The sequence below is a fragment of the Euleptes europaea genome, chromosome 16 (genome assembly GCF_029931775.1).
Source record: "Euleptes europaea isolate rEulEur1 chromosome 16, rEulEur1.hap1, whole genome shotgun sequence".
Taxonomy (NCBI): Eukaryota; Metazoa; Chordata; class Lepidosauria; order Squamata; family Sphaerodactylidae; genus Euleptes; species Euleptes europaea.
The window spans coordinates 44501668-44514646 of record NC_079327.1 but is presented as its reverse complement, the minus strand read 5'-3'; the positions used below and the strand labels follow the sequence as shown (position 1 = coordinate 44514646).

General features: G+C 40.3%; 1 protein-coding gene across 1 annotated transcript in view; it reads left to right on the top strand.

Moving 5' to 3' along the window:
* Window positions 1–12368, top strand: part of PIR (pirin) — a 43998-nt gene extending 31630 nt beyond the window's left edge. The window contains exons 5-9 of the mRNA XM_056861950.1: window positions 1975–2059; window positions 5280–5324; window positions 7312–7394; window positions 9497–9563; window positions 12238–12368. Coding sequence (XP_056717928.1) covers window positions 1975–2059; window positions 5280–5324; window positions 7312–7394; window positions 9497–9563; window positions 12238–12353 — 396 coding nt within the window. The 3' untranslated portion in view covers window positions 12354–12368. The remainder of the gene's footprint in view (window positions 1–1974; window positions 2060–5279; window positions 5325–7311; window positions 7395–9496; window positions 9564–12237) is intronic.
* Window positions 12369–12979: the final 611 nt, after the last annotated feature.

The following is a 12979-nucleotide window of genomic DNA, read 5'->3' as shown; positions in this document are numbered from 1 at the left end:
GCTTTGTTCCTCTAGGAATGGGGATTCTTTTTATACTAACGAAAACAAAATGGATTTGCAAAGTATGATTTATTATGTAGGTAGATGATGTACTTTTAGGGGACATTGTAGAATAACAAAACAAAGCATCACTGAAGCATAATTTGTTTCATTGGTGTAATTTTAATCTGATGAGTAAAATCATGTCTGCATAGAGGGTAATATGGATTTCACCAGTGCTCGGAAACTATTTGGTACTAGTTCATTTTCCTGTGTGGAAGTGATAATTGTGTTGGAAGATTTGACCGGAGGCCCAATATATTAGTATAAATTGAATGGAAACAAATGCTGAAAAGATAAATGAGGATTAAAGAAGGTTATGCACATGCTTCTAGATTTTGATGGTATGTTCCCTTATTGCGCTGCCAAGATTGCTCACAGGGCAGTGAGGCTGTGAATGAATTGCAGTTCTTTCTCCTAAAGAGACCACCTCTGGGGGTGAGAGGTCATTCTTGGCTATATTAATCCCTGACTTCCCTGCTGAGGCTAATGAAGTCTGTGTGGTATTTAGGGATTAGGTTACCTAAGCACTGGCAATGACAGAAAACAGAACAGAAATGCCCTTTTTAATTAACTTTTTGTTGCTATGCTCATTTTGACAATAAATCCAGTTAAGAGATGGTTTATTTTTACCAGCCATTCCTAAGTATGACGGAAGTGCATACGTTGGTATTCTGGTGGCATTTCCATGCCAGATATTAAAATGGTGTGCTTAGTAGATTGTACTTCAGTAAAATAATAATAATGAAGTGTGTATATTTATTTGCATGTGTGCAGACAGAAAGAATGTGTGCATACCTGTGGGTCATTAAGAGAATTTATGTAAGGCACTTTTGACTTGCCTTAACGGCTTCTATGAGTGAGAGATTGTAAGATGTTATAGGGGCTCACACCTGATGCACTTTTATATGTGTTGTATTATGTATGTATATCTGGTATGTTTTAATGCTGGTCTTGGACCGTATAAAACTCTCTTTGGACTTTGGACTTGCCTTTCTGTTCAATGGATGCAAAGTGAATTACATTGTCAATTAAAATATGTATTCAGAGCGCAAAACAATTAAAATCAGCAAGTTCAGGCAACTGTAGATAATAAAATGTGCCTAATCAGTATGGCTGCTAATCTGGAAAAGCTCTTTTGGCATCAGTGTAACAGCAAAGAACAAAAGTACAGAGGTTGTCATCTGGTCAGATGTTAGGTATATCTGCAAGTTAGCAGATCTGAGGCACAGAGCTGTCATACAGGAACATAGTAGGAGAGGTAGAGCTGCAGATACGGCCTGATAGGACCCTAGGTAATAAGCAGATGCATTTAAAATAGGTATATTGATAGGTATATTGTATATACCTATAGGTATATTGATGCATTTAAAATAGGTATATTGTATAGGAATGTATATTACAACCTGATCCTTCTTATAAATGAGCTGCAGCATTCTGCAGTAACTGAATCTTCTGAGTCATCTTCAAGGCCAGCTACATCGAACGTGACAGTAGTCCAGCTGTGAGCTTATTATTTCATGGCCAAATCAGCAGAGTTAAACACAAGCCAGTTCCTGTGTCGAACACAGTAGGTAAAATGAGCTTTTGGCTGCTCAGTTCTCCATGAAAAGGACCGTGGTCACCACCACTCCCAGACTCTTAACAGAGTCAGACATGGATAACGTTATCCCATCAAAGGTAGGGAGCACTATACCCTCTAGGACCTCAGCCATAAACGTCATCTCCATCTTAACTTCAGCTCCTTTACCTTTAAGCACTAGTCATGGACCAAGACGGCCAACCCTTGGTAACATTACTGCTTATTAAAAATACGATGTGTCATCAAAATGCACTGCTGTTGAAATCCCTGTTTGCCTCGACGGGGCCTGTGGTGCCAGAGAATTTGCCTTCTGCGGAAATCTAATTGTGATTTTCTTGCTATTGTGTCTTCAGTCTAAGGTGTATACTCGCACACCAACGTTGTACCTGGATTTCAAGTTAGACAAAGGAGTGAAACACACACAGGCCGTTCCGAAAGGTAGGAGACGTCTTCATCTAAATAAGGAATGTAATGAAGTTTAAATTATAATGCCTGGATCTGAATCTCGTTCATGGTCGATTGCCATGGGGTAAATGGTTCAATGCTTTTCACGTCATAGACGTGAAAACAAAATTTCTGTCCCATGGGAAAAAATTGTCATATCTCAATGGAGTGGAAAGCTTCCAAAACAACAATGAAATGAAATTCTGAATTCCTTCAATGAGCTTGATTTTTTTTTTTGTTCTGTCTTGTGAGCACATGTATCATGATTCACTAGATACAAAGAGGAAGTGTGGTGCAGTAGTTCATGTTGGACTATCACTTGTTGGGCAGTTTTTAGAAGTGCTTTGGTGAGGAACACTGCTGGAGGGGAAATTTATACCAGTTTGAGACCAGATTTTGTGAAAGGCTTGGGGCAGTGGTTATAAAGGTCACATTTATAATGTCTGTTCTGATCTGCCTGCTCATCTGTTAGAGTTTAACCCTACCCTTTCTCCATATAAGCTCACAGTGGCTTATATGATTCTCCCACTTCCCCATATTCAGCCTCATTAAAGCCCCATGTGGTATGCTAGTCTGAGAGAGAGAGAGAGTGACTGGCCAGAATGGCCTCAGAATGGCAAAGTGGGAATTTGAACCCAGGACTCCCAGTTCATTGTCTGACACTCTATCCATTATACCACACCAGCTATCTATTTAGAACACTGGTTCCCAACCAGGGGTCCATGGACCCCCAGGGGTCCGCGAGAACTAAATTAAGGTCCGCGAAACAAAGTTATAAAGCCATAATAAATTAATATTTTCAATTAAAAGTTCTCTATTATAAATATATATATTCAAATATTATTCTAAGTTTAATGTTTAACTAACAGTTATGATTAAAGTTTATTTTCAAATTCTCCGAATTTTTATTTTGAACCTTGGGGTCCCTGCACCGAACAAAAAAGTCCTAGTGGTCCCTGGTCAAAAAAAGGTTGGGAACCACTGATTTAGAAAGAAAGATAGTGTTATTACATCAGAAAATTTATGCATAAGAATTTTCTCATCAGAATCGCATGACTGTCTTCTTGTTGGGTCCTGTGACATTACATGAGATTCATAATTTAACCTGGCAGTGTGGTACAGCTTCAGGAATCCTCAATAGACATCATAGCTTCAGTGCATATATAATCTGTCTGTATGTTGCAGAATCAGCTTTGGCCTTTTTTATGACTGTGCTGTTTTGCAGCTGGTTTCCGTTGGGATGTCTTCCTGAAATATATGTGCCTATTTATGGAGAAAGATGGTGGTCTTGCTTCAGGAGCTTTTACATATCAGGATTTTCTTGTCAAAATGACAGGGCTATCTGCTTATTCTGGGATTTGTGCCCAGAGAGTGAGGAGGCTGTAGCCTTGAAAGGAAAATTACTGTTGCTAAAAATCCTTGTGGTTATTTCAAAGGTTAGACTTTTTTTAGAAGATACTGTTTTTCTGACTGTTGTAGTATCAGCAATTATGATTTAACAAAAGAATGAGAATTACTGTGCATTACTTGGTTTGCATGTAGAATGTTTTGGCAAATAGTTCATATTTGAATTTAAAGGAACTTCTAAGTAAACATGTTTAGGATTGCCATAGAAGAAGACTTTTCAGCCCCAAATATGAAAAAGAATGAACCCACTTTGGCTCACAAATTATAATGCTAGTGAGATACAGGATCTAGGTTCTGAGCGACCTTGATGATTGTGGAAGCTGTAAAACTAATGCAAGGTTGAACAACTGCACAGAAAGCTTTGGTTGGCTAGGTGCAGCCTTCAGGGCTTGGACTGCCATTCCCTGTTAAAAATAGCTTATTATATGTTAAAGATAATTTGTATTCCATCAGTATTTTTAAAAATTGTTTAAATGGAAAAAAGGTCACTTTATTTGTTTTCCTCTGTAGCTTGCATAGTTGAAACTTTAAGAAAACAATTGCAATTAAAACTAAAAGTCTTGCACTCTACCTGGAAAATGTTGCCTCTATAGCCCACTATATAGAATTTTTGTATTCTTAAACATTCTTTGAAAGTGCAAGCATATTAGCAAGTTTAAACAAGAAAGAAACTTGGCTGGACTTAGGTTTAATCATTGGTATGATATATTATGTTTGAAATGTTTAAAATGGTATCTTTAGAATATTCCCTATCATTTATATAGCAATTTTAATTTGAAGAGGCCTTTGCAGTGGCTCTAATAACATCGTAGTGTTGTACACCATTATGGATGTTCCCATTTTATTTATGGGGAATTAAGGCTGAAAGAAGATTTCTGGGCCACACAGTACCCAATGCAGATGCAACTTGACCAAACTCTTAATAATGCTTAAGATACTGAAACAGGGGGGAGAGTCACACGCTTTCCCTCTTTCCCTTCCCCATGTGAAATACCCCCTTCTCTTGTTTCCATTGTGGGCCCAGTGCTTAGTGGGGAGCCCGATGCCAGCCCGCATTTAACTCAGGTATTGTCAGCGAGGTACTGAAGTCTGGCAGGTATAGTGTTACATCTGCACCAACACTGATCATGGATGATGTTATCCACAGTTGGCAAACACATTTCTAACCTTGATTTTGAAACCAGGGTTCATGTTCTGAACCCGGATAAAGCTAAGTTCAGTTAACATTAAAAGCTTGGCTAGTACCAGTGCAAATGTAGCCCAACACCACAGTTAATATGGGAACTAGGAGCGAGTTCATGGACCTGTGGCTCATTCCTGTTCTCTTAACCATGGCTAGAATTTATGTGTCATCATCCCAGTGGAAGAGATGATCTAACTCATCTAATGATCTATGGAAGAGATGATCTAACTCAAAACCTCTGTGCCCACTGACTTACTAGCATTCTAGGTCGCAAAATGCTATGGCCGTTTATGCTTGGCCATTAGCAGCATGTTCCAGGCTGGAGTGCCCCACATATTTTTTTTGAGTTCTTCACGCTGAACCGTCATTCCAGACAGAGCAGGCGAGAGGGGCAGGTGCGGGGAGTGGAATTTGTTGGACTTTCACCTCTTGCATCGGGACCGTGAATAGGCATTTTAAAGGTCGGATTTTAAAAAGGAGCTTTGAACGAGCATCGAAATCGACCCTGCATAAGTGGCCTATATGATTGACTTCAAATATTGATGGAATTACATGAATAGTTGGACGCAGTCAAATACTGGATGCTGTAAACCAAATCCTATATATTTTGTCATTACATTTTAGGTTGGACAGCATTTATTTACACCCTCTCTGGTAATGTGTACATTGGTAAGTTTCTTGTTGAATCCTCACAGTAATTTAAAGAATTTATTCTGTTTTTAAACCTATTTCTTTCAAAAGCAGGTTTACAGTTTTTCTATTTGCTTTTATAAAAAGTAGAATTCAGGCTGTTTTTAACATATACACTGGTTTCTGATGCTGTTTTGTCACCCTCTGTTGTCTGATCCCAGCACACCTGGGGGACTTTCCCACCAGATCTATCTCTTCTAGTCTGTAAAGAGTTGCAGATGAAACCTTGCTGAGTGTCTTCATGGCATTGTGGCACCAAAGACATTTGTTTCTAGAGGCATTTGCTGAGTAATGACTTAAACAGCAGCCAAGATGCATAAAATCATTATCTAGAACAGGGGCCCCCAACCTTTTTGAGCCTGCGGGCACATTTGGAATTCTAACACAGCAAGGTGGGCACAGCAACAAAAGGGCTGCCACAAAAGGGCTGCTGTAGGAGGCAGGACCAGCTTAACTTCAGTAACACAGTGTAGATCCTTGTGCTGTGGTAGCAGCTGGTGCCAAAGCAACATATAAAAAAATCTGCCGTCAGTCAGCAGCCTTGTCAGGCAAAAGCTCTACCTGGCCCCACCTACTTACTACACCCACGAGCACCAGAAAAGTGTTGGACCCCATAGTGCCCATGGACACAATGTTGGGAACCCCTGATTTAGAAAGGTCCAAAGTAATGCCAGATGTCCCATATGTTAGCCAAATTGCTCGGTTATGAATATTTATATGGGGATATTAGCAGATCAATAACCGGCAAGGGGCATAACCTCGGGATCTAACCTTTGTTTACGGGAGTCCGTTCCAAGATTCAAACAAGAGGCGGAAGCAATGGTTTCTTTTAAGAAGTTTACTGTAAAATATGTGCACAAGCACACGTACACAACACACAATCAGAGTCTAAGAAATAAAGGTAGGAGTACAGAGACGTTCGCCAATGTGGCAGTTTCCCTTTGAAGAGGGGTAATACTACACCTGGTCCAATAGTGGGGATGTCCGGGCTTCCGTGCAGCCAGTAAGGAAGAGGAGGGAACGGGGATTCCCAGGACTTGACCAGCAAGTCAGGGGAGTATATTGGCTGGGCTGCGCAAAACGCACACCAGCGAGAGACAGCAAGTATGAGAGGGGAAAAGGAAGGGTTACTTATGGCTGAAAGCGACCCCAGTTATACTCTTTTTGGGGTGGGGGATGATGGGCTTACCCCCTCGTGGTTCCCATGCGAACAGAGGCAGATAATAGCGTTAATGATCGGCTACTAAGGTGGGGCGATGGGTGATTTAGACGGGCTGACTTAAACCTATGGACTTTGCACAGTTCCGTGAGACCCGGGAGACGATCGTTGATGGGTTTATTGAGTTGACACAAAGGCGCGAACAGCTGCATCCGGGGTGAATCGCTTCCTGGTTGCCTGAGGTGTGATCTCTTTGGTGCTGATACCTCGGGGCTTCTGCTGGATCATTAGTCATGCAGATGGAGAGGGGGGGCTGGCTACGTGTCTAGTTGTTCCTTGTGAAATGGCATCTGCTGGACACTTGAACGGGATTGCAGGAAAATGGATTCCCCCTGGTTCACTCGGAGGGGCCGTCCTGCCCGTGGATCCTTAGTGCCTGTCTCACGGGACGGTGCATGAGCTCTCCCCTTTAGCATCTGGGGCTTGCTGCCTGTCTGGAACGGTGGCGACACATATCTTTGGAGTGGCCAGGTAACACAGTCCGGTAGAGGGCCACTGCCAGGTAACACATACTTTAAAGAAATATCCTTTATTTCACCCTGCTTCTACTGATTAAGCATAGTGACTCCATAAAATATTCATTAGACATTTAAAATTCATTTTTGTGATGCGCGTGAAAAGAATTGTATGACCAATTTACTGACTGGATATCTAGTATAAGGTATGGTATATGTTAAAGAAACAACCGAGAATGATCCATTAACTATTTGGGATTATTGGCACTTTTAAAATATGTTCTTTTCAAAGGTCCTAGTAACGATCAACAAAAAGTAGAAGCCCACCACACTGCCGTGTTGGATGATGGTGACTGCGTGCAAGTGGAAAACAAGGTATTTGCAAGTGATCCGTGAGTTTGATAGAGTTTGGCACTTATAGATTCATAGACAGAAAAGCATCCAAATACTATCACCCATGGCAAGAAATAATAATTAAAAAAACATTAGGAAAAGCTGCAGCTGAATTTGTTTTTCTCTGTCTAAATTCTTCTTATGCTTTCCACTTCAGTAAGTCATGGACTCCCACTGAACTATGCTATTAGTGTTAATTTATTAGTGCTAATTTCACGTTTTCTCGGGGATTCTAAAATGGTGATAGGTTGTGTGTTTTTCAGGTGGTCTCCTAATAGCATTGAGGCACACACCAGAGCCCTTTTCCAGAGCAAACAAAAACTGAATAGCTGTGTCTTGAGCAGTCTAACATGTCAGTCATGTGTCCCACGCAACAAGGACCCTTTTCTTTTCACTTCACATATTCGGAACAGCTACACAAGAGGGTAGAACAAGTTGAGATATTACAGTGCGGTCCGATAGAGAATTACTTTAGTCTGAACGGACTGAAAGCAGTGGGTTTAGGCTGGAGTAAATCTTCACAGGATTCGCCTGTCATCTTCTCATGTTCTGGCTCAGTTAATGTAGTGATCTGCAAAGAACATGAAAACTAGAGCAGTGGTTTTTCAGTATGCATGTGTTTGAGACATAAGCCTGTGGCAGCCTCTTGTACTGTCAGTTGTCGTATGCCCCCAGTCCTTCCAAATTATTATTACTAAATCAATGTTTGTTAGATTGCATGATTTTATTTTAAAAAGTTGAATCTGTTTTATCTTTTTTCACGCTAAAGATTTAATGGCTAGAAAATACTATATGTTCTAGCTAATGGGAAAGAGTTCTTCAGTGTGGAAGAAGGAAATAATATTGACATATATGTTAAGTTTTTAAAAAATCATATCGTTTCTGTGAAAAATCTATCTGATATAATCCAAATATTATGTTCATTTTTGGTATGGGCTACACCCTTTTGTCCCAAGACAGTTTTGCAATACTGGGCAATCTGTGATCCTAAAACAGCAAGAGATTGTTCTGTTGCAATTCTTTCCTTATTAAATTTCAATCTGTGCATTCTTTCTTTGTTGATGAGGCAAGACTACTTTGTGGTACCTTGCAAGCCCATGTCATAGGTCAGGGGTGTCAAACATAAGGCCCAGGGCCCTGATCTGGCCCCTTAAGAGCTCTTATCCAGCCCACAAACCGGTCGAGGCAGCACCCCCCCACGCACTCCCCATCTGGGCTGGTAAGGTCGCTGTGGGCTCGCCAGCCAGGCTAGCCACCTCCCCCAGTCTCCCCAGTCCCCCCAGTCCCGAGGTGGCAATGATCAAATGCTGTTAAATAAGAGAAAATACTGTAAAAGCGTTATTGTGTTAATAATAATAACCTACCATACGGTTTTTACCATAATACCACTACCATAATAACATACCATACGTTTTAAATGGGGAGGATGGAAGGAATCAAAAGCCTCAGAATTTAATTACAGCATCAGATACCAAAATTCGATGTGAACTGTGCTTTTAAGAAGCCAGCTACATTTAACTGTGTGTGTATTTTTTGTATTATAATTTAGTGTGAGGATTAGTGTGTTGATTTACTGTACATCATTGTATTACCTAACAAATACTTAATAATTTTATATTCGAATTAATTTGCCATTTAATTTTCTAGAGAACTACTTGAATATCTTGCAGGTCTTATTGTAGTGAAAGTCATGTTATAAGATTAACTCAACATGGGCCTCATATTTTATTGCTTCAGCCTGAACTCTGGCTGAAATAAAGTAAAACCCAAGAGAAAGTAGACATTGGGTCATGGACCTTAACGGACTTTCTCTTGTGATTAACAGTTTGCAAAATAAGACCTTTGAGAATGTGTTTCAACACTGTAAAACTTTATTTCTAATCTTTCCTTTTGGTTTTGTTGGGAAGACTAAGTGGTAAGACCGGCCTTGACACCGACAATTAAATCATGCACACATTTTCTCTCTCATTTTAGTGAGTTTTGATATTGAAGTATTAAAAAAACACTATTAGATAGAAAACGCTATGTATAAAATGTCAATCAACTGCATATATTTACATGTTGTGTTCCATTTGTTGATTTAGGATTCCACAATAAGCCATTTTGTCTTAATTGCTGGTGAGCCGATTAAGGAACCCATAGTACAACGTGGTAAGAATTTATTACTTAAACCCCTTCCTTTTTAATCAGGTTGGGTGTGTGCGCTTTCAGCCACACTATTATTTTGGAGTCCTTTTTTTTCTTCCACCATTGCTAAATGCTAATAGCTTTTATGGTGTTCTACAAGTTTTTATATGAGATACATACAATTAATGAAATATGACAAAATAGATAGATACACACACACAGCTGGAGTATAAAATTACTTAAACCAAAAGGTTCACTTTGTTCAACCATTTGAACACATGAAACATCATTATAACTGATTCAGACCATTGTTTAATTGTCTACTCTGACTAGCAGTAGTTCTCAAGGATTGGAGATGTGCTTCCTAGCCACAACCAAGAAAACCTTAGAGATAAGGAATGCACCTAGGACCTTGAGCATACAAAGAACATGTCCTACCACTGAGGTGTAGCCATCACCATCATGCATTCTTTCAACCTATAGTCTTCTCCATTACAAAAAGAAAAAAAACCCTTGTTATATAAAAAACTCAAAGGCAAAGTACAGTTTTAGAGAGGTTTCACTTTAACATACATTTCAGTATGTTTTGTATCGCTTCTCTTTCCCTTCCGTGTAACACAGGTATGGGAGGAAAAGCTGGAGAAGCTGTATCTTAAATGTACATACTTCAGTTCAGACATTGCATGTTATCATGGTTCAATTAAGCTAACTATGGTTAGTGTGATTGTCTGACTGTCTCAAACTGAGATCTGAAACTGGCTTATTAAGCGCAGTTAGTCTGAACTATGGTTTTGGGCGATGTCTGGGTGCAAACACCATGCCTTATTCTCTTGCAGTGCCCTTCCAGGCAACAGAAAGACAAACATGAAACCAGTATTTATTCAGTGATTGTGAGCTGAATCTGGGTTTCACAAACTAAACATAGTTGTTTAGTTCAGACTATGGTTTATTTTTAACTAAGTTTTATTTTGATATGATCCTCAAGTCAGACATTGCATTGTTATGCATGATGCATATTTTCTTCCTGCTTGAAAATGGGTTCAGAGGTATAAATTTGATATTGAACCAACGAATGGCAGCACGAATGAGCATGTTTTCATTCCAATATGTTGAATTTCATTCATTCCAATTGGACTGTATTGTAGCGGGGTTTCCAGGACCTTTTTAAAATGAATGTGGAAGCTGTTCAATTGAGTTATTGTGTTGCAAGCAAGCAGAATACCAAAGAGGCAAGTTAAAACAAATGCCTCTCAACCTTGGCCAACAAATGCACTACTTTGAAAGCATCTGCTACATATTAAGGCCAGGGATGGTGCACCAGTACATCATTACAATCTGGAGTGCTGCGGTACCATCACAAGTCAGTCTGGATCATCATGCAAGTGGGATCAGCGTGAGTTGGTACTGCCATTCTGGCAACAGCCATTGTTGTTAGGAGTGTCCCAGTAAGCATTGCAAGGAGCTACTAGATAGCACAGAATTTGATAATACAAAAGGTGGTAAAAGGTAAAGGTCCCCTGTGCAAGTACTGGGTCATTCCTGACCCATGGGGTGACGTCACATCCTGACGTTTACTAGGCAGACTTTGTTTACGGGGTGGTTTGCCTTCCCCAGTCATCTTCCCTTTACCCCCAGCAAGCTGGGTACTCATTTTGCCGACCTCAGAAGGATGGAAGGCTGAGTCAACCTTGAGCCGGCTACCTGAAACCAACTTCTGTTGAGATCGAACTCAGGTCATCAGCAGAGTTTGGAGTGCAGTACTGCAGCTTACCACTCTGTGCCACGGGGCTCCACAAAAGGTGGAGAATAATTGAAATTCCCAGGTGTACACAGGACCAATTCAATATGTCTGGGGGGAAGTCTTTGTGGGAGGGTTTCTGAATCGTGCACTTTTAGAGCATATCCTCAGACCACGTGTAGGTGTGTAAGTCTGTGAGAGAATGTGAATGCATACTTGTATGATAATTTCTGCTTGGTGTGAACTCACCTACCCTTCAGACCTTTGCTGGTAGGTCCAGGGAGACATGTCCCACTGTTAAATAGAAGGCAAAGAGAAATGGGGATGGAAAGTGTTATGTCTGCAAGGATGATACACAAGACTGGAGACGGAGTTCCAACAGCAACTGCTTTATTAAGAACAGTAGAACAGAACTGGCGAATGTTGCCCCAAACCCCTGCTTATATGCCCACTCGACCACCCACAGCCATGCCCCCCAAGTCTGTGATTGGGCAGTTGTACCTCGGGAACCAATGAGAACAGACAACTCAGGAGCCTGGGGAACTCCAAGCTCAACAATAACCCAGCTTCCCGCTGCATACATAACAGAAAGTGTCCTACCTCCTTCGATCCCACCCCCTCTGCAAAAAATTGAAATCCCTTAGTATTATTATGCACAACATGGAAAATCCCCCATCTCCAATTACTCTCTTTTTGTGTGTATGGACCCTCATGTTATTCTCTAGAGGCAAGATGAAAGGAAGACTGTTCCTTATAATGCCGTTCTCCCATGTGAAGGTGATTGTAGTGTGAACCCTCTATATAGCTGAGCTTTGTAAATGGACTTGGGGACCAAAAGGAGAGAAGAGGGAGAAGAAGACAAGATCTGTTTTGAGTGTTATAGTCTGAAGACTGGAATTATATAACAAACAGTATTTTAAACTGGAGAAGTGAGTCAAGATTTTTTCTTTCTTGTCCTAGGTCCATTTGTGATGAATACACAGGAAGAAATTCTGCAAGCCATTGACGACTTCAGAAATGCTAGAAATGGATTTGAGAGAGCAACCACTTGGAAATCAAAGATTGGGAACAAATGAATGGCAACAGTAGAAGTGGGATGGGCCAATTTCATATTTGCGGCTGTGTATCTTGAGCTCTCTTTCCTTGGCTTATGGAGCAGCATCACGGGTTTTGCTGGAGCTAATCATATGTGCTTGCTGAGTGAAGCCTGAAATATACAGCTACAATACCTATAGAACCAAAGTTAACTGTTATGGCTACCTGTAATAGACGTATTTGTGACTTCATAACATGGAAAAATGATTTCTATTTCTCTGCAATATTTGTATTTTCATGTTCATTTTACATTTACATATATATATATATATATATATATATATATATATATATATATATATATAAAAGACGCTTTTAATGAATGTAATTCACTCCAAAAAATGGTCAAAAGTGTTCTACAGAGTAGAAAACATAAGTGTGTGTGTGAGAGAGAGAGAGGGAGAAATGGAGACCAGCCGGATGAGTGGTGTTGGTAGGGCCATATTAGCTAGGTTTGCTATGGCTTATGTGCTGGAGTTTCATGTTTCATTCAGGTAATGTCTTTAAAATTATGGCAGCCTACATTGCATCAGTTAGTTAGTAAATGCTACACCACTGGTAGGGGTGAAATGGGATAATAGCCAAAATGTGACTGTGTCTGATTTCT